This window comes from Patiria miniata, unplaced genomic scaffold (genome assembly GCF_015706575.1).
Source record: "Patiria miniata isolate m_02_andy unplaced genomic scaffold, ASM1570657v1 HiC_scaffold_15, whole genome shotgun sequence".
In the NCBI taxonomy this organism is placed as follows: domain Eukaryota; kingdom Metazoa; phylum Echinodermata; class Asteroidea; order Valvatida; family Asterinidae; genus Patiria; species Patiria miniata.
This window is the reverse complement of record NW_024037053.1, coordinates 4,028,632-4,055,949: the sequence shown is the minus strand read 5'-3', so window position 1 is coordinate 4,055,949 and position 27,318 is coordinate 4,028,632. Positions and strand designations below refer to the sequence as shown.

Here is a 27,318-nt window from a genome sequence, read left to right as displayed (position 1 = left end):
GTCTTTAGATTACAATTTTCCTAATTTCTAGAATGAGTGATGTCCTTTTCGGATATAAATTTGAACCTTTTGCCATCAAAACTGCGATATCATTTTCGGGCATGGAGTGAGAAAAAAATAAGCTAGCAGAACAGCTATACATGGTACCAAAATATTTTGATTAACGCATTACCTCATTTTATTTCTCAATCTGAGTACATTGCTTATATTGAAAATTCCCGTTTACCGATGAAACCGTAACCGTAGTAATCAAAAACAAACGGATGAAACCATTAATTGAATCAATAGACTGAGTATCCAGTGCAGTATTATGATTATAGATACCCATAGTCCGACAAATCAAGAAGTGAGGAAGGTATAATAGGCCTACATGTGTGAAGTTGAAACTTCTTCGTTAATTGCAAGTCATTTCTGAATCGGATTACATTGCGTAATTAGCAAAATTCCGAATAATTATACCGATGAATTAAAGATAAACTAAAATTCTGTTATAAAAACAACTGAATGAAAAAAAAAAAAACATTTATAATGTAAAACAGGGTATATGTCCAGTGTTATATGAAATGTATACTCATATTCAGACAAAATATGAAGTGGGTTAGTTATAAACTACATGAGGTAGCTTATAAACCGTTTCCATTAGAACCGGAAGCCGATGTCCTTTCTCACAAAAGCTGCTTCCTCTTATAGCTGCCACAGTATACTTTAAATAAACCTATAAACTCATAAATTCAACCAACAGTTTTGTATGTTTTCGGTGTGCAGCTGAGTAAACATTTTAAGATTTGTATTTGTACCCATGAGAAAATGTAAACCAAAGAATACACCAATAAAACATTTTTTTAATGGAAATCTTTACGTACACAAATGTAATTTAAGTTGGTTTAAGATTCATTATCTGGGTACATTATAATTCTTTAAAATGATTTCCACAAGAGTTTATCAATCTTAAACTACTTCATTCGCTCACATTTCTTGAGCGCACGACGTATTCTATAGATTGTACTGCTATAGCAGTACAATCTTGACTTGAAAATAAGGTTTTCGTGTAATATAATATATTCTGAGCAGTTTTTTTTAGCAATCATCAGTTTTCATGTAAACCCCTTTTAGGAGGGCTCGTCCTTGAAAACATTTGGACTAAAAATATTGTGCAATCGAGAGGAAAACACACTCGATAGATGCCAACTTGTAGCCTACAAACACTACAGGGAATTTTATCCGAGATAACTAATGCAGGCCTAACCAACGTCTGTCTGCATGTAAAGCATGAACAGTAGATTAATTAAAAACTTCTTGCATTTATTTCCGCCATTATTAGTACGATCGATACTCTTAACGGGACATTTTCAATCACCATTGACCTACTTTATAAGAGTCACGAGTTTTGTGCTGTTGTCACATGACGAATTAGTCATGTTTTTATAAGTTCTCGTAGACAACACACGAGTCCAAGTTGACCTTAGCGCACTCCGCATAGTGTTGCTGAACACGGAAACGATACACATATGAAAATTGCAACTAAGTAATTAAAGGGAAAATACAACATTTGCAAACATCAAAAAATAAAACTACCAAATCATTTTGAAATACCTTGCTGGACTGTTAGTGAATGACAGTGTAAAGCATCCTGTAAAATCATGGCACCTGGTTTACTGTCATTTTCAAGAAAAGTGGTATTTTTGTATCAATTTCCAACGCTTGTCGGCCGATTTTCAGTATTTGAAGCCTATGCAGTTAAAATACTGAAAAAGCTGTCTTCGTGGAGACACTGTGGCGATTTTGCCTACTGGTTATTGTAAGAGTCAGTTTTTTGATAGCTATGTGTTCGACTGTCATCCATGACTCATGAGCAACTGTGTAATCATAATTCCCCCCCCCCCCAAAAAAAATCATGTTGCGCACGCACTCATCAACTGATCAAATTAATTAATTAAGTTGATCGCGGGCCAGGCAGCAAGGCCTATAAACAGCTCAGCAAACACAGAATAAACAGTTGATTTACATGTTAACTGTTAAGAATGCATTCCAAAACAAAATGCTAAGAACGCACGCTAAAAACCTAAACAAACAAACAACGAATTGATCGACCACCATTTACCCTATTTTATCTGGCTGTGAAAATTTAGAGCAAAGAAAAAAAACAAACAATTCAATCCACCTTTTTTTCAATGTATTAGGAAACCAACCTTTTTTCTTACCTTTTCTGTAATTTAATTATATGCAAGATACTTGGGAGTAGACTTGAAATAGGGCTAAGTAATGAAAGCAACATTGAAGTTCCTAACAGCTATCTTAATTTACAGCTTAGCGTTACTTGGCAGAAATTGGCAAATTTCCAATTTTTGTTTCATAATTTCTTGATGAAGGATATTTATCACCAGGAGAATCTTTCTCTAGAGATTCTCGTAGACAGTGGACGAGTCCAAGTTGGCCTGGAACACATCGTAGCACATCGCATAGTGGTCCTGTCAAACGGAGAATCCAATCCATGTGTCAATCAACAGTTGTTAAAAAGATAAATTCATACCAAAAACACTCAACCGATAAAACGAAGTCAATCTAGGCCATTGCACAAGAATTTGTTTTAAGCCTTGAGTGTTTCTATATTCTTGACCGACTGAAACCCGAACAATGAGGTCAGTTTCAATAGAGTTTGGAAAACCGGTCATAGTAATAGGCCCTTGCGGGTGGTCGGAGTAAAATCTGTGCTGTACAGTTTTGAAGAACAGGTGGAATGATAACAACATGAAAGCATTAAAGTTATCATGACATGCATTTTTTCTTAGGAAAATATTTTGTGGAATTTTCTACTCCTCTGGAAATTTTTTGAGATCACTTTTTGGTTAATGTTATTGAAAAGTGAACTTCTTTAAACATTAAAATTGTCCATGCTTTTGAAGACAACAGAGGGCAGCGTTGCCGTGATGTCCTTTAAAGGAAGACACTGTTCAGTTTAGGGGTTTTCTGTTGAAACTGTGAACCCAAACGTGTTCTCTTTGAAAACATTTGTGAGAAAAGTTTGCTCATTGGCTTACTGTCATTTACGGACACAACAGCGAATCACCAAAGAAAAGAACATTCATGACAGCAAAATATCTAAAATTCTAGCAACTTTTAGTGCTCAAATAAATGTGACTTGCTCGTGAAAATGTAAATTTGTATTAGCATGAAGTACCCAAATACCATTGAAAATGACAAAACGAAAAATGAAAGGAGATTAAATAGGACAAAAATGTGCATTTTCAAGGATTGCATGAAAAAAATTACATTGCATGGACCCGAAGTTGATTTATTTTCAGATTGAAAAGCGTCCAAAGCATGTACTTTAAAGAACTAAGAACAACTTTATCCCCACCCAAAAAGAAAAGAAAGATTGTATGAATTGATGTACTAGAAACAAGGAAACAAGGACTAAGTATGTTTAACTTGTGCTTTGCGCATAATTGTAAATTTGTATCAAATCATTACGTATTAAGTGAATAAGTTATATATAAGTGAATAAACTCACCACAGAGTACATCATGCTGCCGTTAACTGCTCGGAGGCGAAGAACGGCTTGAAACACGTCTACAACATTCTCCTCTTGCAACTGTTCCATCACCGACATCAGAGTGCAGTAAACGGCCGAGCGACCAAATCCATTCCTTGATTGAACAATTTTTAAATGCAGACTCTTTAAAAAATATTTCCAAGTCACTTAATCCTAAAATTGGGGTTTAAAAGTTCAATATTCAGTGACAAGTACTGTACTTATATTACAAAATGTATCTGAAGTTGAGAGATGAATCCCTTAAAAAAATTGGCCCTGGTGAACAGTGACTATTTGAACAAGCAGCACTATCGTGTATTTTGATTGCTACTTACATGCAGTGAACCACGATAGGTGGTCTTTCCTCGTGCCATTTTTGAGTCACCTCCATGAGAGTAAGTAATCCTTGTCGAGATCTGGGCACCGGCTGATCCGACGGCCAGTCTTGGACTTGGAACTGGCAGACAGTTCGTATGGGCTCAGACTAAAACAAGATTGCAAAAGTATAGAGTTGAAACTAATTTATTGTATTGCATCTTTTCGAGCTTGAATATTTTTTGTTTTAAATTGAAGATGAGATGTTTAATCAAGTGCATGGTTATGGCTTGTCTTTGTAGAGATTAACGATGTAAAATATGTAGATCTGCCGCGATATACAATCTAAAACTATTCAACTCGTATCTATTGCATATCCTTTCTCAAGTTAAGTGCAGTCGAATATGTTAGATCCACAGAAGTCTCTCTCAAACATAATTTGCCCATGGCAGAACGTGTTATTTAAATTACTTTTCATTTGTTTCATAATAGTTACAAAAATTTAGAGTTTACTTTGGCTTTGTTGTTGCGTAGAGAAAACGTGCGCCCAGTAACACCCTTGTACTGTGTAGTCTGTAACAGCTTCACTAGCAGCGAGCCAAATTCGATTGGTCCCTCTTCTGGCCAGTAACGACTCATTGTCTATTCAGAGAAATAATCAATGAAACCATTATTATTTCTTAAATAAGCAGTAAATCCATGTTATACATATTTGTTTTGCTCTCTTAAGCAACTTTTTAGGACTAACTTTGTCGTTCTCATCCAAAGGGTTCAGCATGACGATACAAGTCGCTTTCTGGTCGTACACCAGACGCCAAATGTCAGCAGATGTGTTGGGCATCGGCATCTGGGTCGCGATGTACCTGTCCTTCTTGCGATAGCCCTGCAGGGTGAGTACAAACTTGTTACAAGTAGTTTATCAAAATCAAGGATAGCCTAAACACCGAGCAAATTGAAAGGGATTTGAGCTGTACTTTAACTTGTAATTTTACGTAAGCAAGTACAGGCAAAAGTTGTAAAGGCTGGGCAGATAACTACCGGTACAATTTACAGAGTTTTCTTTGGATTCTTGAATCGATATGACAGTGAAGGGAAATTTAGACAAAGTTGCTTTATTACCGGGAGGAAGCTTGCGTTGATGTAGTTGGTATCATCTTCGTGTACGTCGGTCATCAAGAATGGTCTGGATCGATCGGCTGCAGCGAAAATGCCATATTACAAGAAAGAAATACCACTGTTAGGTCTGTAAATAACAAAATGTTGCTTGAGGGATGTAACATCTAACAACATCACAATCTGATGTTGATTCTTTCAAGCAATCTCAAAACATACATCTTAATTCAGGCTTATCATCAGACTCCAACACGGTGAATAGGGTTTGTATCTAGACACCAATGCTTCACAAGTTATCATTATTAGGTCTGTTATTTGCATTGATTTGGCGTGGTTTGTAACAAATAATTATGTGCTCGAATGTAATCTAAATTACAGAATGATTGTAGTTTTTTTCAGTTTGCCTTCCGTCACATTGTCTTCTTGACATTCAGAGGAATCCCGTGGCTATGTTTATATAGTGCAGTAATATCATGTGACATGGTAGCATGATATTACTTTGTGTTTTCTTACACATCACGTAGCTATCTTGATATTGTAATTATAAATCAAATGCAGTCTCCCCCCTAAATATCAATTAAGTTGATACTATGGAGGCATGAATCCTCAGATAAAAATGTAAAATCTTCGAACCTTTTCTCAGGTTGTTTTCTAAATAAATTATCTAATGGAATGAATTGCACTTCAAATCGTGGCACTCACTTGGAATAAAATCTGGATATCTGTTCTTGGATGCATTCTCTGGTAGCTGTGCTGATCTGCTGCGGTTATTGCGACGACTCAGTTGCACTTCACCCAACGTCTAAAATAAAACGTTAACTTCCTTAGATTAAGGAGTCTCTCTCAGCTGTCCTAAGCAAATTCAGATTAATTCAGTTTTATCAATCAAAAGGGCGTAAAAAAAATACTGTGAGCAATTTTTTCTTGGTCATGTAGTGGAAGGCAAGTTATTTGTAAATGTCGCTAAATGAACTAAGCTTCATTTATTGTCCTTTCCAAGGAAATACTTTTCAAGAAAATATTTTCCCCACTTGTCAAACTTAGTTGAGTATCATTCCTTTTTTTCAACTGTCCTCTCTTGTGCAAACATAAAATCTGATTTTGCCGTCCTTGTATAAATAACAGAGTCCTCTACCTTGTACTGTTTCTCTATGCCTGTTTTCTTGGAACCAGTTTCGGTCTTCTTCAGAGTAGTCAGCTGTCGACGGAAGTTTGTCATATCGTAGGTAGTCTCGCCAGTCATAGAGGCCGCAAGGAGAGCGTCGAAGATGAATTTGTATTGCTCCTGAAAAAAATAACCCAGATCAAGTCTTGATTTCCTGACCAATCCGAAAATGATGCCTTTAAGTCAATTAACAATTTTTAAGTCAATTTAAGTTTTCTCTTAGATGGTGTTTGTTTTGTATTTTGAATTAAAGCTGTGATGGTGCATCAGAGTTTTTTATCATGTTGAACACGTGAGTTAAGAGCTTGTTTTGCTGAAGAGAAGGTCACTGTTTGTGTGATAGAATATTCCGTCGTAGAAACGTAGGTTTGGGCTACACTGACGTAATTTCATACAGTGTCAGATACACTCATCAGTCTATGGCTCCTGATAATTCTTGTTTTGTCAAAAAATTTTTTTGCGTAACTGGACTACCTTACCGGAGTCTGTACCATCTTGATCCGTTTTTGTCTCATGCGATGGATGAAGGCAAGAACATTGACTTGTCCCTCCTGTTTCATCTGTTCAAGCATTGACTCAAGGCAGATGTACGTCCCTGTGCGACCAACGCCCGCACTAAAATGGAACCAAAGAGAACACAACTTTTCAATCTACAGTATCTTATATGAATGATAATGTTTGAATATGTGTCCTCCCTAAAGCAGCTGTTTCTTTTCATTTTTGTGTACATAATCCTTATTACTATGGAGACTAAGTTTGTAGCTGGTATTTTTTTTCTTCCTCACTGTCGATGAGATTGGCATGTTATGAGTATTTTGGAAAAATGCTATTGTAATCGAGCTACATAAGGATGAGGCTTTGTCTGGTGGTTTAGCAAACGATCTTACCTGCAGTGTATAATAGTTCGTCCTTCGTTGTGTTCAGCGTTCACCACTCGCATGAAGTTGAGCAACGGTGCCGGATATTCAGGTGGTTTCATGTCTGGCCAGGTGTTGTAGTGAAACTGCTTCACCAAACGACAGTCATCTTCATTGTCGATCTATATTAATAGAATGAAAATTGTTTGAAAACTACTTAATTACTATGGAATGTCGTATGTTAGATAAAGGTTAAAAGTGCAAAGTGGTAACATTTACCGGCATGATCTTGAAAATCCGAATTGTGTGGTCCAGAAATACTCGTTCGTCCGCAATCGCCACAGTTATACCAGAATACGCCGAAGTTCCCGTAGTTGGCCAATACTGCAGACACTTTGCCTAAAATTTACGACAAATTGATTTAAAAAGGTTGTGAAGTTAGTCTTGTAAGTCCTGCATTTACCTGCTTGAAGTGGCATTGCCACAATGTTCGAATTTATTGTAATTGTGAAAAAAAACTCTTATTTTTTTTTTACAACCTCACATTGGAAAATTGCTGTCCTCACAACGTGCTCTCACGATGTTCGCGTTGAGACTAGTCGGAAACAAATATTCATAAATTTTAATATCAGTCCTTAAACACATCACCTTTCCATTTTCCACCGGATTCGTCAGCATGACAATCTTGTCCACGTTCATCTGCCACACCATCCGCCACATGTCATTGAGAGACGCATTGTTGGGTCCTAATGAGATTACATGAAATTCAATGTGCTTTAATATTTCCTGGGTATAGTAGAGGGAATATGATTTATACAAACTCAAATGAAACAACCGGTACATTAGGGAGATCATGAAGTAACTTATTTTACAGTAGGGAGACATTAGTAATAAGGGAGACATTTGAGTGTATCTCGTTTGTTTAACTAGAACGAATTTTACCGTCGCAAGGTGCTTAAAACGATTCCTTAGCTCGAGAATAGTAAAATTATAAATTTTCGGTAATACAGTAGGGAGACATAAGTAATAAGGGAGACATTTGAGTGTATCTCGTTTGTTTAACTATAGAACGAATTTTACCGTCGCAAGTTGCTTAAAACGATTCCTTAGCTTGAGAATAGTATAATTAAATGTTCGGTAATTATTATAAAATAATATATTAACAAATGTTACCTTGGCTGGCGATGTACTTGTCCGTCTCTTTGTATCCCTGCAGTCAAAAACGCAAAACTGTATCAACTTGCAGAAATTATATTGGATGCCCCCTGTAATATGACTTACTGATAAAAAAGCCTCAAGTATTGCAAGCTTGCTATTATACTTATTACTCATGGAGTCATTCCAGAATCCAACTCACTGTTATTTAGTTAACTTACATCTATGTAGCAGGCATTAATGTAGTCCGAATGAGGGTCCTCCTCTAAACGCGTCAAGACAATGCGAGAATGATCATCTGTGTTGGGAAGATCGGTGTATAGTTAGAAACATGAAACGAAAACCTCTTAAATTAATTGAAGAACTGTGATATGATTTGGTTTTTGAAAAACTTCTCAAAGATTGAACATACAGGCGATGACGTTGGCAAATCGGTTCTTCTGCCTGTTTTCTGGCTTCTTTGCCACTGTCCACGGGTGTAACGGACCGTCTGAAAGGGTCTAAAAAATAAAATGACAAACTGGATTGAGAACCACGAATTTTGATTTGAATATTTTTGACCTGTAAATCCTAAGAATTGAAATCGCTCTCTCTCTATGTGTTTTTCCCAGTAAACCGTACATAATTGATTATATAATACTCTTGACAATTCACTTCAAAAATATATCACCGCGGAATATTCAATATACCATCGTCAAGTTTTACCAACTCTTTAAAATTTGTACAACATGCCCAGATTATGTTTATCCAAAAACACAATAAATACGGTAGCCAAATCTCTACCAATCGAAACAATCCAAACGAAAACTGTACCTTGTAGTCTGCCTCAAATCCCCTTTCCCCTGCAAGTTCCTTCGTTTTTATGTAGTCAGCTAGCTTATCAATGCGAACGGGTACTAGATTCTTGAAAGACTTCTGCCTCGGCTCGGGCACAGGTGTAGTTGGTTCCGCAGGTGTAATTGGTTCCACAGGTGTAGTTGGTTCCGCAGGTGTAGATTGACCCCACACTTCATCACACTCATTGTATGCGTTAGGTTGAGTTACTGCAAAAACATAAAGTAAGCATCGGTTTACCTCAGTAACCGTGAAGGGGGAACCGCATTTGGATCAATCACCAATTAGATTGTGAGATTGACTTCTTGAAAGACAGCAAACTCTTAACGGGAAGAAGTCTTTAGTTTTTTTTTTAACTTCAGACTCAGTACAACACAATTTGTCTTGAAAGATTTTGAGAGAAGAATGAGAGAACAATGACAACACGAAGAATCTGGCGAAAGAGACATAATTTAGTTTAGGCGACTTTGCTGTTTTATAATGTGCGATTGTTATGACACCATTCGTCGACCCTAGACATCAACAAATTGTGTTTGACCTCCGAAAATATTTGGATATAGTGTTAAAATGAAAAACAAAGGTAACGAATCAAATATACCTGCCCTGTCATCATTTTTCTGTTCTGGTAGTTGGTCCAGTGACAGCATCAATGATCCCCTACCCTCAGATATGTCTTTAGCTTGAGTGGATCTCCTGTTAATTAATTCAATTTCCAAAAATAAATTGGGTGAAGTTTTCAACTTGGCACCGCTACTTTCTCTTTTCTACATGGTCGCCCTCTATTTAACATATATGATCGCTGATATTTCTATTGATTTGTTTTTACCTTTTGTAAACAAAGATGGCGGCTATAATAATTATCACCAGTGCCAATACCAAAAACACCATTCCTACAGCAAGTCCTGTGGAATCGTTCGGCCGTGATACTGTAAAGAAGATTCAGAACACGAAATTTACCTTCAATTACAATCATCGTAACTGAAAATTAACAGAAAATTATTTTTTTTACATTACTTAAAATCCTGAAAGTGGCCTTGAGCGGGGAGGTGCGAAACAAATGCTGTTGGTTAAAGTCAAGTCGTATCTGATTATTTTTGAGATATTTATAAATATATTACATTATGTTGCTGGCTCTCTCATGGTACCCAGTTAAATACTTTATGAACATGGCGCTTTTTATTTTGAGAATACCTTTCACGGTCAAGGCTTGCGAAAACTTCACCGTTGCTTCCTAAAGTAAACCAAAACGAAGAAGTGAAAAAAATAAAACGTTGAAAACCAGTTTTTAGTACATAACTCCACAACATTAGATTTAGATAACGAATAACCTTTTTTTTTCAAACATTGAAAACTTTCTCTCTGCATTCATTATTCAAATCAGTTTCAATGCACTCTATTCATGTTGACCAGTTTGTCATCAGACCCGAAGTTTAACAAAGTGCTTCCACACTTTATTTTACATCTCGTGTCTTGCTTCTTTCTAAAACTCAGATTCATGCCAAGAGTTTAAAAGCATCCGTCTTTAGATTTTGAGCACTTTTAAGAGATGATGAATGTCGTGCTTACCGTTTCGTTTCCCTTGCTGACGGAACCAACCCGAATTTCATAGACACTGTTTGTCTGCAGTGGTGCATTGGTATAGTCTCCATAAATCTTGGAGTCTCCGACGACAAATTTGTTTGGAACTTTGTTTTTGTTGAATTCAGCAGCTATGTAGTTATCTGCGGAATCGCTGAAGTGTTGAGAGATCGAAGCTTCCCTTCGAGCCACATCAGTGGGCTTGACCTTTTTCACTTGTACGATGTATGATCTACGAAAGGGAAGAAAAATGGGCATATTTTGATGCCACTAAGCATGACACTATTAATTCATCATGAAACAGCATCTCTGACAATGGGAATGTATTGTTTTTGCAGCTTGACAGCAAGAAGATCCTAGTCGGTCATCTTAAGATTATAGGAAACCCTTGTTAAGGCCCAACAAAGAAGTCTCCGGTTTCTTGTATGGAGCTTGCCCAAAAATTGGTGCGGCGACGTGGTTTTTTTCCCCTACCTTTTTTTCTTCTTCAAATGTCGGCTGATGTTCCAGATTAGGCTTTGATCCTCTTAAAACTGTTTGCAAATTCCTCATTGTATGTTTTTCTGCAAAGGTCTAGTTTAAATCCTTCTATAAGAAGATTGAAAATGATGTACAACTTACTCTATGTACTTTCCACCAGAGATCAGGGCTGTTAGACCAATTGTTACGGTAGTGTCGGTCGTCTCGCCTTCGAATACCGTCGGTTGAGGTGGGGCTAGTATGTCTGTTTAAGAGACAACAAGTTTTGTCATACATGATGTATGTGTTAAAAAAGAGCAAGGGCACTGTTTCTTATTATAATGCGTACTTTTAATTATGGTAAAAATGGAGAGTTTATTTAAGTTCGGTATCTTTTGATTAAACACGGAGAAGATTTTATTTAATAGGAAATCGGCCAACATGATTTTTATCCCCTGGCCGTATACTCAGAAACTTCTAATTTGGTTTGTGAGTTTCACTTAGTAGTCTAATCACGCATATTGATATGGGGGATGACAGGTCAAAGGTCAACGTCACTATTGCTAAAACAATAGAAATCTTCCATTTTGGATTGATGTTTAAAGGCTGCCCATACCACTTGTGGTATTGCAACTGTTTTAATTTCTTGGTGGTGGTATCTATCTATATTTACTATTTCTGTTACTTTGCCTCCCAGGATTGATATGGCTAGTGCTATCCACTATAGCCATAGCAATCCTGGGAAGCAAAGATCTATGCATAAGATCTATACGCTATACCAACAAGACATTAAGGAGAATTGGGATTCATAGGTAAGTTACAAAAGCACTGTTCCATATCGTGAGGAAAAATGACACTTACCTTTCGGTGGTTTAGTGTAAACTTGCACGAGTTGTGACTCGCCCACATTCCACAGGTTTCTAGCTGAAACCTTGAATTCGTATTGTGTACTTGGATTGAGATTGTCCTGTACAAATGGAGCGCTGGCCGTCTCATTTTCCATGAAAGTGTCCGTCGGAGTGAAATCTGGTTGATAAGGTCTTTCTATTGCCCTGTGTTGTACCTAGTCAAGAATATTAAGTATTTTTGTCGTAAATTATGGCATTATGCATGGTCAATTAATGTAGCACTTGCAAAAGACAATTTTAAAGGTGGTCTACCATTTGTTCACTACATATGATCTTGTGCTTGTAGGTACGATACAATTCAACAGGGAACTCGTTCAATGGTTCAATGATCTCTTGTCATTGTTTTCCTTGAAAAGTGGTCAGCATTCAGAAGATAAATCATAAAAAATACTCCGTTCGATGTCGATTTATCGATTACAATGCACTTTTTTGTTTTCAATTTTCATTTTTTCAAATTTTTCAATTTCTCTATTTTATCAATTTCGCCACATACAACATAACCACTTATTTCTCCTTCAGGGTTTAACGGAGGATCCCAATCCAATGTAACCGCCTCTTCAGTTCGGTTTGTCCAGCTAAGGTTCTGTAATGGTCCCGGCTCTGTAAATGTAAAGAAAAAATCAGTTACACTCACAAAATACGGAAGTGAGCTCAGTTGCCTCGAATTTTTTATTTGAAAGTCATTGCGATGACAGCGCATAATCCCGTGAAAGTGACACGGGGACACAAAGCTCAGAGATGCAGGACAACGTGAATGATTTTGCTCATGTGGAATAAAACACAAACTGGTATTTACCTCCAACAACTGTCACGCTTATGACTTCGCTCCAAGGACCCGGCCCGATTACTGTCTTCGCTCTCACCTGATAATGTCAATATGTACATTCTTATTGGATGGTAAATGAATTGTAGCATAGCCTGGACAAAACCTCATATCTGATCTGATTGGTGTCCTCATGCGAACGCGGGGGGGGGGGGGGGCATCATTATTTTTCACTTTGGCGAAAAACATTCACATCTCATTTGTTATTGAAAACATTTGAGCGCCATTCCTGCCGTGTGCAGTGACATGGTGTCTTTCTTTCTTGCACAGACACTTCTAGTGTGTGCACATGAATTTAAATAAGTCAGTCATACCTCATGCCATACGCCTGCAAACCGGTGTATATTAAGTAATATTTCCTTTACTTGGACGAATATGTAAATTGTACCCAATTAGTCCAACTGTACTCAGTTCCAACTGCGATTTTAAATTGTCCATGTTTTTTGGGGGGTAATATACAAGTAGTTACCTGTACGTTGTAAGTTTGGCTCAATTGAAGGCCATCGATTCTGTATACGACAGTGATGCCCTCATCTGTCACCTTACGTGTGTCATCTTGTGATGTCAAGGCAACGTCATAGGATGTAATAATCCCTTGCGGGGGATCAGGTTTCATCCAGCTAGCCGTGATGGAATCTTCACTGACATTCTTGATGTGGACATTCCGAGGAACTGTAGGCTCTGGAAAAGCAAAGGATGTTGGGATTGATGCAGGTGTCATGTGAGATTTTTTTCTCTTACGTTTTGAATCTCACCCTTACACGTGACATGACCCTTACATGTCACTGTCCTAGCTGTATATTCTGAGCAATGCAACCAATGAATCTAACATTTTACACTGGTACTCCGGCCCAACGGCCTTATGACTTGGGTGTTCAAAATTGCCCAACACTGTATTAATGATATCAAATCCAGTGAAATATGCATCACATTTCTTACACGCATTCAGTGCGAATCAGCGACATAGCTTGGGGGGGGGGGGGGGCACGCCATTAAAAATCGTCATTCCTCCAGTCGCACTCTGCCACTGGAAATTTGGCAACCGGAGAAAATTACAAAACCCAGATTAGTTGGTTTAACATAATTTGCCTTCTCTGAATATTTTTGTTGTTTACTTTTAACTATTTTAAACTACTGATTTAATTTTTTAAAACTATTTTTGTGCGATTAGCAGGTTATTTTCACGTCCGTTGAAAGCGTAAAGTGCCACCCATTGTCTGGCCATGCCCATGATCTTGGTTTTGAAGAGCGCTCCCATAAAAAGACGGTGTTCATCCGTCAACATTTTTAATTTTTCGGGAGCTGTATGTACAGAGGAAAAAAGTGTACCTTTCAGCACGAATGAAATTGGGCGCCCCACCACTGTAACATCCAGCCCCCCCGCCCCCCGCGCCCCCCCCCCCCCGCGCCCCCCCCGCGCCCCCCCCCCCCAAAAAAAATGAGAACCCCGGCTACGCAGCTGGTAAGCGGTTTACTTCAGCCCGCCCTTAATGCTTTTTACCAAAACTTACCTGCTTCTGTTGTCCTAACAACCACACTGTTACTGTACGTCCCGGCCGTCCCATCACTAGTGATAACTGCAACTTGGAAACTATATTCAATATACGGTATCAGCCCATCCAATGAAACAAATGTTTCAGTGGTATCGGATTTAAGCGGTGGTTGCTGTCCGGTTAGCTTGTGTCGGTAACTGGTGACAGATGGATCCGTCTGGCCTCCACATTTCGGCTCACTCCAGGAGAAAGTAAGGCTGCGTTGCATGATGGATACTGATTTCACTTCTCCTGCGAAAGGCGCCGTATCTGAAATGGAATCCAAAGGAAATATTGTCCCAAGATCCGAACTTTGCTGTGGTCGCCTATCATGAACAGGGTGCTTAGTCACCTGCAAATTGAACGGAGATGTAAAGAACGCAGCGAGGGTACCAAAAGAGCTGAACGACTGCTGCCTCGATTTAAATCTTGGTCCAGGAACAATGCGATTATTTTACTAGTCACTTAGAGATCGAGATCCTTTTGTCATGCCGCACATTTTGCAGATTTTAAATTCTATTTCGACGTTTTGCAATGAAATGTTCCCACATCCAATCATCTTCGAGATTCACCGTTTCCGCATTCATAATGTGGATGCATAAAAACACTTGATTTATCCCCCTGCTTTTTTACTTTTTGCTTAAACACTTAAATTTACCCGACAGTGATAGGAATAAGCGTACTTATTTTGCACTGTCTAAACATTTATAAATATTCTGCACCACCAGTTTAGGGCGGATTCAATTATGCATTTATCTTACTTGAACACTGACAGTTGATCCCGTAGTATGTCGGGTTACAGGCATCATTGCTGCATTCTCCTGTATCCTTACTGCAGGTGTCCCCGGAAGCACAGTGACATGTCTGCTTACAGTCAGCTCCATACTTCCCTCCAGGACACTCTAATGAACGAAGAGCAATCATTAACCCTCTGCATTAGTATAGTATGCGTGTAGATGATAGAAGTTTTCCTGACACGAGGTATATAACGGTGACAGTGACTCGTACCGACATGTCATACCTGTGTAGAAACAGTATAAAAAGGTGCCTTTTCCAGCGCTCAAAATCATCTTACCATTAAAGTCCATTGCAAGAAAACAAGCACTATGTATGACCAACTCAACAAAATTGAATAGCTAAACTCGACAAGATTAGCTACACTTGCAGACATTAAAGCGTTTGTTAATTTTCTCTTATGGTGATCCTCAAGCAAGCGTCGTTGTGTGGATCAGTGCTATCAGAACAGGTATAACTTGAATAGAGAACCAATATTGCTACTCACCTTGCGTGCAGTCTAGTCCGGTGAACCCTGCAGCACACGAGCATCCGTAAGGATCAGGAAGACAAAACAAACGACCCTGGCAAGCGTCGGCGTGATCATCACCGCTATCAGAGCAGCTATAAACACCATTTTTACCGAAGACATTGCGGCCGCGTGCTGTGTGCAATCATAAGTATAATGTTGCTATTAATGTACAGAAATGGTGAGATTTATACATATTTTCTTTTTTTCTGGGTCTCAAAGCAAACCCACAATATACCACAGTTTAACCATTCCGATAACATACACATCTTTATCAAAAACACTAAGTGCTTTGTTGAATTAGAGATGCACGTTTTAAGAGCCTAATCGTTCCCATCCTAGCTTTGTGCATTAGATTAATGATTCGGATCAAATTTGATTCAAGGCATTGCGCCAATGATAATTGTAGGCCTATACCTTGTTCACATTGTTCTCCACTGAAGCCCGGAGCACAGACACAGGATCCAGTCTTGGCATCACAAACGCCTCCGTTGTAGCATCGACGACAGACATTGAGACAGGAAGACCCCCACTTTCCCAAGGAACAACCTGTTTAAAAGAAGGTGACAACATTAAAGAAAATATGGAATGAATCCGAGAGAAGCACTGGGTTTGGGATGTCTCACTCTGCAGTCGAAGATTTCTTGCATTTTTACACAGTGATCGTTGTTTCTGCATTATTGCAAATGCTTTTGTTTTCAGGTATTCTATTTTTCTCTAGATGTTTTCTAGAGATACTTTTAACGCCTTTTTAGATTTGCACTAACCTCGTACAATGAGCCTCATGATGCCATGCAGTTGTTGATCCTCCTGGCCAGATACGAAGCAGCTGTAGACTCCTCCATCACTCACAGCAACATCATCAATAGACACACTGAGCTGGTCATTCCAAGATGTGATGACGTCACTCCCATTTTGTCGCCATCTGTAGTTGATGTTTGGTGCTTTCACATCTCGCATCTCAAGTTGAATCGAGTCTCCAACATTTGCTATCTGAGTTCTCTCGACTGCCCGTATCTGTACGTTTCCATCTGAAAAAAAAAACCCCAGCTCGATTTAGGCTCAGTGCCTCTTTCATCTAATAGCTTGGAACACTAATCTTGAATGTAGTTCATCATTTCCGCCCACAAAACAAAGAAAAAACCGTCAAATTGGTTGAACGACTTCTTTACAAAAACTGAGTTTAACTTGCATCAGCTTCTCCTGTTCAAAACGATGTAACCTTTCCGTGTATTTTCTGTTCTTAATACACACGGAATGTAGACCGCCAGCTAGTTCAGCGTTGGTAACTTACAGTGATTGAATACGTTTTACAAGGTAATCTTTGTTGCTGCCTTTTTCTCTGAGCAGTTATTATATTAGACAGTAATTCTAGTACTTAGGAATATACTACCTTTGGGCACAAGAACGGTTTGGATCCTCGTCATAATGCCATTTCTAGATGCCTCAAGGTAGAAGACGCCGACTCTGTCACCCCCATCCTCAGCAGGTAGTCGAAGCGATCTCGCAGTGCATTGTAATGATGGCTCATCTTCTTCTGCTGAACCGGGAGGAAGTCCATCCATTCCACCTGTTGCCAACTGACGGCCAAATGTGACACCAGCAGGTATGTCATTGGGACCTTTGTATGCTGTCAGGACGACATCGCTCGTTGCAGTCAGGTGAATGACAGCAGGATTAGCGACGAGAGTAAAATCAACTGTAGATTAAAGAAAGCGAAGTATCTAACTTCATTTCCCACTCAAGCAAAACACTGCGAAATAAGTTTGATGACACATCTCGATTGTATTTTTTTAATTCATTTCCGTTTCTTTTGCCAGAGATTTTGCTTTTTGTGGGTGAAACGTGATGCAACGTTTTGGACAAACTTTGAAGACATCATTTACAGATAAATCTTCGGGGTGATCAGTCGTTTAAAACAGTGGTCTTATAAACAATCATTGGTGGTTTACCTGTTGGAAGATCACACGGTAACAAAAGTACCTCACATAATGCGAGGTACGTCCGGTGTGGAATATCGATGCTGACGTATCGAGCAGTCAGTCCATCAGGTGGATTACAGTCAAACTCCATCCAGTTATTGGCTACGGCTTGGTATGTGGTAACTGGACTTCCACACATTGTGTTCTCGGTGGGCACACTGCTCATACCAGCTCGAACAGCAGCATCCTTGAAACGTGTTCTTTCGTTTACTAATGACGAAAAAGGGAAGAAAATTAGTAACATTGTCTGCGAAAATTAATACAGTTTTGGAAAGAAATTACCCGTTTCCGAAGGACTTCCGTCAGTTAAATAAATTCCAATTTCTTTTTACAGAATGTGAGGCAAATCCTTAACAAAGGCTGCTTCACAAAGGCCTCCTTGACTTTGTTTCCTAGTTCATATTTTGTCTTCTCCTGTGAATGTAGCTCTGAAATCAACTTACCAAGGGGAGCATCCCAGCTCTTGACTTTCACCATTCCGACACATTGAGCAAACATCAGATCAACTTTCCACCATGGATTTACTTGCTCATCTGTTTATAAAGTAGGCTTATAATTTTTAGCCAAAGTAGTGTAGTTGGTAAATTTAATTTAATTTTAAAAAGACAGCAGTAAAAAAGAATTAAATAAATAAAAACCACGAAACAGTTTCTCGTCCCCGCATGTTTTTCCCCCTACCCGCCCCTTTATTTTAAACATACATTTGCAATATATGTTGTCTTTTTTGGAAACAAAAATATCAACAAGAGAGTCAAGGAAATGGAAAAATCCATCGGCCATCTTGAAATTCCGCCATCATGGAACAAAAAGGAATTTCTCCCTCATTTTTTTCAAAAAGCCCCAACGACAAACATTTGTTTTACTTGCCGGCCCTAATGTAGCGATGGTATTCGAGATGGTAATTTTATTTAATGAAAGTATTCGCAAAGTAAGCCTTCCGAAGCCTTTATAGGGAAAACCGTCCTCAAATGCAGTCATTGAACAGACAGGTCAAAGGCAATTCAGCAGTAACAATGAGGTGTTTGTTTTTTGGTTTATGCAATAAATTCCGCCTTACTTGTTCGGCTGCAATGAGGACTTTTGTAGATGAAAGCTCTGTCCACCGCTCGATCAGCACTCGATTGGTTGAATTCGGAGCTTTGAGAGGTCAAGCTTCCGCTTAGAGTAATTGCTACAAAAAGAACATAACAACACATAATGGCATCAAAATAGTGCGTATTCTTAAATCTGCGAATTTACCATTTATTTCCGACGGCATGACATGTGACTTGTTCAGGTCAGCAAAAGCCAACTTCGATCTTAACACTTGACTTTGTAATGGCAAAAATACAGGACCTAAGAATATATTTTTATTTCCAGGCCATCACAGCATTACATTTCAAGCATTACTCACCAGTTGAGGTGAGAGCTTCTTCATCCACGAATTCTTCAACCATGACTTCACCGAGTTGAAGGATTTCATCGGTACCGATGATATCCACCCTCACATAGCGAGCAGTGACCACAGGGTCTGCTATTACAGTAGTAACACGCGCCCCTCCGTCGGTTGTACCGTATTCAATTGTTCCTAAACGTCTGTTCTCTGAACAAACTTCACTCAATCCAGCACGTACTTCAGCACCATCTAAACGAATATCTGTATGATGTGGAGCACATTAATGTAATTCATATGTTGCGTTAACAGGGACATGGTTGATTGGATATTTCCATTTAAAATAATCACATATAGTCCTACACAAAATCTAGAACGCAATAATACACAATAATCACTGCGGTTCGTCCGTGAAAGAAACTTATTATCTAATTATATGGGCTGGCAGATTTATTGACCTCAGTTACGTTTTCATCGCGGGGACAATAATGGTTGTTGACTTTTTCTTTTTGCCTAGTTTTCTTGGTGGGTATTCGGAGAGACATGCAAAAATGTTCCATATGATGTTTAGGGAAAAATAAAGATGACAAAGTAAAAATCCAGGGTTGGTGGAATTTTTGATTTATTGATTTTGTTTTAATCGGATTTGTTTCTAAAACCTAAATAACATTATTTTTATTGAATTCTGATTTTTAAAATGTTTGTTTAAATTTTCAAACTATTATGTCTCCACGTTTGTCTAAATCTTCCCATGCACCCTTACATCCATCAACAAGGAGTTTTCCGGTTCCTATAATACCCGTCATCCACAGAATTCAAGTCAGTATTCGGAAATTTCCAAACAAATTAATTTTTCCAGACATTGACAAATGCCTTTGAAAAAATATACTGAATCAGTCATAAAAAATCACTTAATTTTATGTATATGTAGTCAACCTCGTTTGAACAAGGGTACATAAATACTGAAGACACCTTAAAGGTGCATGGCTTGATTGATACGGTCGAAATACATTGTGTGTGGATCAAAGTTGTGATGATGATGACAACTTTATATAAAAAAGGGTTTTTTGATGGTTTCTTTATACAAGGTGGACAACATTTATGATGAAATCGGTCCTTGCACCTAAATGTATTACGTCAATCTGAATCTAAATGTTTATGGAGAAAATTCAGGAACACCTTTTGGAAATTAAAATTTTAATACACCTTTGGTAATCCTGCACCAGCAAAGATGTTTCGTCTTATTACTGTACAACAGGTCATTGAATGAGCAAAGCAAAAGTGAGTGTGCTGACTGAACAAGTCAAAGACCCTCAGCCAACCCTGAGGAAAACATTGTTGGAAATATCTTGCAATTCTTTTACGTGTAGCGCTAACAACATCGTTTCAATAAGACTAGGGATTTGCAACAACAACGAACGGTTAGCAATTTCGAAAGGGGTTCTTATTTCGTCTACATGTTTTGGTTCTATTTCAAAACAGCATTGTTTACATGAAATACAAAAGAGGATATAATTATGCTATAAACTGTTTTTGGTTGTAAGATAAACGAGAGAGTCGTGCTTTGATAATCAGTAACCATTGGTGAATTTTTGTTGTATCAAATCCTCTGAATTTTGTTGTTGTCTCCAATCCTCTGTTCTTGACTGTCTTACCATTTGTATCCATTCTGTTGATGATAGTAATTTTCTTCAAGCAGTAGACAGCCTCCAAATTCAATTGCCACCACGGATTCGTTTTCCAAAAGGCAGGTTTATACGCTACACACATACAAAAAAAAAACTTTGTTGCTTCTCCACTTAAGAAAATGCTCAATCCCATCTTATTTAACAATTTAAATGCCTCAGAGTAAATCTCGTTTAAAAATGTGATCTGATGTAAAGCGATTAACAAACTATTAAAGCCAATATATCCTATGATAACGAGCGCCGGAATGGCAATCCGGAGTTCGCAGGTTTAAACCTACGCATGTTTAAACTACAGTCAATTTCTTTGATTTATATGCACTTAGTCAGCTTCCCTATTTGGTTATTTAAAGTTTGAAATAGAAAGCCGTATCCATAATCCTCTTTGAATGATCCCTGTTTGCTATTACCAACATTGTGGCTTTTGGTGTTATCCTAGGCTACATAAAGTAAGAATACGAGTATTTGGACAAGTATGTGATTGAAAAGTAACATATTTTGAAATGGAACATGCCGGTGTGTATTCAAGCGTGTTCTCCGTTTCAACGAAGTTACGCATCCGTCCAAAATCGGTAATTCGAGTGAATTTGGATTTTTTGGGTACTATTACAATTTATGATATGATATATAATGACACAAGATTGTATCTTTTGTTAATTACAAACTTTAGGTGGCGGATATGCGGAATATTTTGAAGCTCCATGCTTCGTCCAATTAATTTTACATTACATCTAGTGAGTAAAATTTCTGAGATTTTGATTACTGACGAAGTGAAGAATCTTCTATTTATGCATGCGGCACTCGTGGCGAATGTATAAAATATATCTATATGAGAAAGTGGTGTCTCTGTGCACATACACTTGATACAAAAGGCGATCATGTGCTTGCCTTACAATTAATTGTCTTCGTCTAGACGAAGTGACGAGTAAGTTAATTATTTCTAGGCCTAACTTATTTCTCCTTATTTAAAGATGCTTTCAGGAAAACGCAAACTGAGAAGGACAACTTATTAACTGGGCTACGCATCAGTGATATATTTTAGTAACTTTAGGGGAGGAAAGTACGCGAAATCGCGATATGAAAAATCGACAGACTTTGAAGGCAATTCCAACAAGTCGGTTTTGCTGCTGTGGGCAGTTAGTCCCCTTTGTCAAAATGGTGGCGCAGTATAAGCAACAGTCATATTTACAGAGTGGCTGGGAATATGAGAATTTGGACAAGTTCGTTTGCAAGTATTTTATTGCATACCGGTGGCCGGTGTCAGGCTGTCTGTTCAAACATCCATAGGCTATCACTTCCAACTGTTATCTCAGTCCAGTGGCTTATATTAAGGGAATAAAATGTGTGTTCCGGAGGTATAATAACACTCTCTTTAAGACCGGTGTGAGTCTGGATGGGTAAATATCACCCATCCAGACTCACACCGGTTTTAAACAGAGTGTTTAATACTGACGGAACACATATTTATTCCCATTCATAAATACATTTTTGGTCAAAAAACCCAATCTTTTCGGTCCAAAAATCAGAACAATAAAAAACTAGACGTTTTTAACCATTTTGTTCAATAATTTTACTTCATGTTTTACGAAACACCCCTCTGACTATAATATGGAATGACCCTCAACAATTGCGTGCGCGTCGCGTATTCCACCTCCATGGTCGCGCGTCTTGCGCGATGTCGCGCAAAAACGCAGCTGGGGTGGTGTAGTGTGAATATTGGACTATGAAATAATGATGCACTGGTAGTTTTGCGCATGCATACGTGGGAAATTTGAACGTTCAACCAATGAAACTTAAAAGGCACCGTTTTTTTGGGAGTCCAAATTTCATGTGACACTAGAAAAGTGTTTAAGACAAACAAACCCAAAGTGAAAATTGAACATCTTCCAAATTAAACTTCACACATGGCGGTGCGGGGAACTTCATATACTGAAATCAATAAATGTAGGCCTTTTAAAGGTTTGTTAAATAACGTACCCGTGTGCGAAATTGTGGTAATGTCTCCATCCACAGCTTTCTCAGCCTTGACACTACCGGTGGCGTCTGAGCTCTGGCTGGCAGGTTTCCCTCGCACATCCAGGGACAGTGCTGTATTTTTGAATATAGAGTAATACAGTTTTAATTCAAAAGGAAGTACCTCTTTTTCCCCCTTCGATTTAGGGGCCGTTCACAATTATCAACATTTTCACAAGTGTACAAAGAGTACACTTTTTCAAGACCCCCCCTCCCTCCTAAAAGTGTACGAAAAAAATGTTGATTTTTTTCACACAAGTCTATATATAGACACTTGCATGTGATTTAAAGGGTTTTTGTAACTTTTGTAGATCAAGTTTTTGTACTATACATGTACGTGTACATACAGTACATTTTCATGTACGTGTGAAGGACAATGCCGCGCATGCTGCACACAATACGTTCATGGGATGCAATGCGGGGCCTGGCGCGGGGCGCGACCGGCTCGGCAAGTGCTCGATCGGCATCGGTTGCGGCTGTTGGCTGTGGCGACGGGCGAGATAACAGATCGACATTTAAAAAAAAAAAAGCGTTAGGCGGGCATTAACGGGCGAGAAAACATATCGACATTTAAAAAAAAAAGCGTACGGCGGCCATTAACCCCCTCCTCCCCAGCGTACGGCTTGTACGCTCGTGAAAATGTTGATAATTGTGAACGGCTTTAATAGTTGGCTGTAATTTCAACATTTGTTGTTGCGACAAAGAAGTGTGACGGGTCGCTAAATCGAAAGGAGAGTAGCATAGGCGTTTTGTGGCTGTTTGGCCTCAACTAGGATTATTTAGCAGTGTTTGAGAAGCTTTTTTTTCGTGGAAAGTCCCTTTTGTATTTTGGCTCATAAACACTAAATCGGAAGCCGGGTATGCATAGCGTGCATTTCACATCATCATCGATATGTTTCCCCTACAAATCCAGTATATGTTTTGATGCATAATTCATTTTGATATATTCCATAAAAAACAGTGTCATTGAGTTTCGAGGGTCAAAACATTATGCAGATACGCTCTTGCCAATCTCCTGCATCTGTCTCATTTAATAATACATAAAAGAAAATACACTTAAAAAAGTTGGGCCAAATTGGCTGATAATTCGACCAATGCTGTTGAATTATCAACTGCCTACACTGTTGGGCAAATTCGTCCCAATAGTTTTGTTTGACATTTGTTTTTACTCAATCAACCCAGTATGAGGTAATTTCATATATCAATGCATGGTAAATTACATTGGCCAACAGTATTTTATCTAATCTTTCTACAGTGTTTCAAGGCACTCGGATCTTGTTGTTTAGGGTGTCAGGTTTCTACAAGAAAATAATGGATTTGAAAGGGACCTTTGAAGTGACATGATCGGTTGATAAAAAGCTAACATTCTACAAGCAACAATACTAATAAAATCTACTCTACAATGCATTTGGGGATATCGTATTTGATTCGAAAGGAACACTTCTCTTTAATAAACGCAGTCAATAGTGAAAGTTTAAAAAAGATAACTAATTAAGTTGAGGAAGTCTACTCCTGGTTTGCTTACCCCCGTTAAGAAGACAAGCGTTCATCAACAGCAACATCAGACCGATACGATCCCAGCGTAAAACCGACGCCATTGTTAGACCTACTCGAAGGCCTACAAGCAGTTCTGTTATTTCAACGTTCTACCACCGAGCCCAGTCAACAGCCCCTGTTTCCCCTCAAGCGTGACGTAGCTGAATACTGTTTTCAAAGCCTTTTCAAAAATGTTCTTTGTATGCAAGTTCACATCAAGGGGAACCTGGATGTGCTGCTGCCGCTCATGTACTGCGGCTCGTTGTAAGCGACTGTGTATTTAATGTGTGGAGTTCCATAGCAAGGACAGCAAATAATGCCTCAATTACTTCCTGGTCGACAGAGCACAGTTAATTCCTTCTGTCGAAACATCTCATTAAGATATGAGCACCACAAAAACCATAAATTGTCAAAGAATGAATAAATGAGCGAACATTTGACAGGAATCCAAATAACATGGTGCATGTCTAGTATCATAACAAACAATACAAGCACTTTACAGTCAACGAATTAGTATTTTGTTTCGTACCCTTAGTTTTGAAGGCCTGAAAATCGCGTATGCTGATCGCAAGGAAGTTTCATTGTTGCGGGTTATACAGTAAAATACGTGCTAGTTGAAGTTAATATGTAGCAAAATCTTCTCAACATAAAATAAAAATAGTTGTGTATAATATTTTACCTCCGTCTACTTTTTAATGTTTTCAATGTAAATCTGCCCACAATTCAGCCTTCTGACTGTGATGGGAGATTGAAATAAACCAATTAATAGTAATAATTATTACGGAAGTGATAAGTTGAAACCTGGTGCGTTTCAGAATCCATTTGGTCTTTGAAGAGTTGATTACACAGAGCATCCACGTATCATTTTCATTATTAGGAAATTAAAAGTCAAATATTGAATAACATTTTGCAATTTATCAGAAACTGAAATTGACAAAGGGACATTAAAAAGTGATGGTAAACAGTGACCATAAGTTCATTTGATATTTTGCGACCGAGAGACGTAAATGTTTCACTATTAACTTTGTCCTGCACCGCTAACCCCGCACTTAAAAAAACCCCACTCATGATCAATTACATAGTATCTATAACAATATACACACATGTATCAAGGAAGGGGAATTCACAGTTCGACCCACGTGTGTTATATCCATGTAGAGTTGGCTAACGTCATTATTTAATTACAAACCAAAACTAAAAGTGATCTTAACCCTGTACAAGTAAGCAACCGCCGAGTCATGTTTGTTTCTGCTCGGAAGTAAACCTAGTTGAGACAAGTCTTCAACATCCTTTTGGAATTGTTCCAATTGTAAACACAGTGTTTCCCCGCAGAATTTACATTTTTTGTCCTTATTCTGTGGTTTATGGGTCAGTATTCGGTTTGATATTTTTTTATCTTCATATTCATGTACAATACAAATCACATTTCAAACAATAAAGTAACATTGCAATCTGTTTAAATTAAACTTGATTTGTCTCTTCTTTAGTTAAGGTTGTAATATCATTGTAAGTGACCAACATGTAATTTCAACAACTCATTAATGGCCGGATAAAAAGCTCTCTTTTTGTTGATATACCAACAACGATCATTTTTGGCACTATATTCACAAACTGATGCATTTTTTTGGGCGGCATAGCCTTGTCATGATTCTTTTCTGCAAATCTCACGACTTTTTTGTAAGGAAAACAATATTTTTTACCGCACAAAGAGAATCAACGCACGTTATCTATACTACAATTCAAGGAATCTCTGTCTGTCTGTCCGTCTGTCTGTCTGTCTGTCTGTCCGCCGATTATCTCCAGAACCGGGCGACGTATGAAGTTAAAAATCGGCGGGTTTTTTGCTCGGGACAGCAGAATGTGCAGTGTCGAGTTTGAAGTGGTTTGGACCAGCGGTTGTCGAAAAAGCTGCAAAAAAGCAGTATTTTCTGAGGCCCAGCGCGCCAGAATATAGCCTAGAGCCCGGCGCGCACTGATGTTCTTTTCAATTGTTTACGTCATGTTAAAGCAAGAGCGCGCGTGCTCAATATGACGCAAACAATGCAAAAAGGACGGGCACGCGCACGTGCATTGTAGGGCGATACCATTGTCCAGTATGGGTGAATAGCACTGCATACCACGTTTCCGTATGTACACGTACGTGGTGGCTGCACGGGCACATTATTTTTGCAGTCGACTGAGCGACCATTGTAGGCGGTCGAACTTCAAACTTGGCACAAACTTTGACGTGAGTGTGCGTTCAACCTGTCAAAACAACACCATTGAATCGCGTGCGTTGTTTGCACGAGCAGTTTTCAAAACTTGCCCCTCCCGAACAGGCACATTTTCAACTGGCCCTGCACTAGTCTATACTACAATTCAAGGAATCTCTGTCTGTCTGTCCGTCTGTCTGTCTGTCTGTCTGTCTGTCCGTCGATTATCTCCAGAACTGGGCACCGTATGAAGTTGAAAATCGGCGGGTGTATTGCTCGGGACAACCGAATGTGCAGTGTCAAGTTTGAAGTGGTTTGGATGAGCGGTTTTCGAAAAAGCTGCAAAAAAGCAGCATTTTCTGAGGCCTAGCGCGCCAGAATATAGCCTAGAACACCACGCACTGCTGTTCTTTTCAATTGTTTACGTCATGTTTGAGCAAGAGCGCGCCAGCTTAATATGACGCAACAATGGAAACGGGACGGGCACATTGTAGGGCGATAGCACTGCACGCCATGTCTTCGTACGTACGCGAGTGGTATGCACGGGCACATGCATTTTGTAGTCAACTGAGCAACCATCACTGCACTGTATGTAGGCGGTCGACTGAGCAACTCTAATACAATATGGTATCGCCCTACAACTACGCCCTACAGTTGTAGGGCGATACCATATTGTCCAGTAGGGGTAAATATCAGCGCCGGGGGTGACGACATTTTGTGCGTTTAACTTGCGAGTGTGCGTTCACACCATTGAATAATGTGCGTTATTTGCACGAGCTGCAGTTCTCAACTGCCCCTTCCGAAATACGCACATTTTCGACTGGCCCTGCACTAGTCTTACTATAATTCCAGGAATCTCTGTCTGTCTGTCTGTCCGTCGATTATCTCCAGAACCGGGCACCGTATGAAGTTGAAAATCGGCGGGTATATTTTTCGGGACACCAGAATGTGCAGTGCAAAGTTT

General features: G+C 38.8%; 1 protein-coding gene across 1 annotated transcript; it reads right to left on the bottom strand.

The window, feature by feature from the left end:
- Nucleotides 1-1,660: 1,660 nt before the first annotated feature.
- Nucleotides 1,661-24,224, bottom strand: LOC119722272 (receptor-type tyrosine-protein phosphatase delta-like). The gene is made up of 34 exons (XM_038192315.1): nt 24,152-24,224; nt 22,591-22,701; nt 18,950-19,192; nt 16,965-17,273; nt 16,342-16,605; nt 15,992-16,123; nt 15,554-15,709; nt 15,022-15,173; nt 14,251-14,623; nt 13,209-13,420; nt 12,713-12,779; nt 12,410-12,516; nt 11,870-12,071; nt 11,171-11,273; nt 10,538-10,781; nt 10,163-10,202; nt 9,798-9,897; nt 9,570-9,664; nt 8,951-9,180; nt 8,550-8,637; nt 8,359-8,435; nt 8,156-8,192; nt 7,631-7,728; nt 7,262-7,381; nt 7,013-7,164; nt 6,605-6,740; nt 6,096-6,245; nt 5,663-5,762; nt 4,967-5,043; nt 4,596-4,730; nt 4,361-4,489; nt 3,868-4,016; nt 3,512-3,647; nt 1,661-2,468 (listed from the first exon to the last, which is right to left on the bottom strand). Exons 1-34 carry the CDS (start codon nt 24,222-24,224, stop codon nt 2,397-2,399), a joined length of 4,869 nt encoding a protein of 1,622 aa, XP_038048243.1. The 3' UTR covers nt 1,661-2,396.
- Between the last annotated feature and the right edge of the window lie 3,094 nt (nt 24,225-27,318).

Bases quoted from the DNA above. Each gene is read 5' to 3' on its own strand.
- LOC119722272 (XM_038192315.1), bottom strand. From the start codon at position 24,224: ATGGCGTCGGTTTTACGCTGGGATCGTATCGGTCTGATGTTGCTGTTG. The intron at 22,702-24,151 runs GTAAGCAAACCA...TCAAAAATACAG, and splicing joins CGCTTGTCTTCTTAACGGGG to CACTGTCCCTGGATGTGCGA. The intron at 10,782-11,170 runs GTAAGTTGTACA...TCCCTTTCGTAG, and splicing joins TCTGGTGGAAAGTACATAGA to ATCATACATCGTACAAGTGA.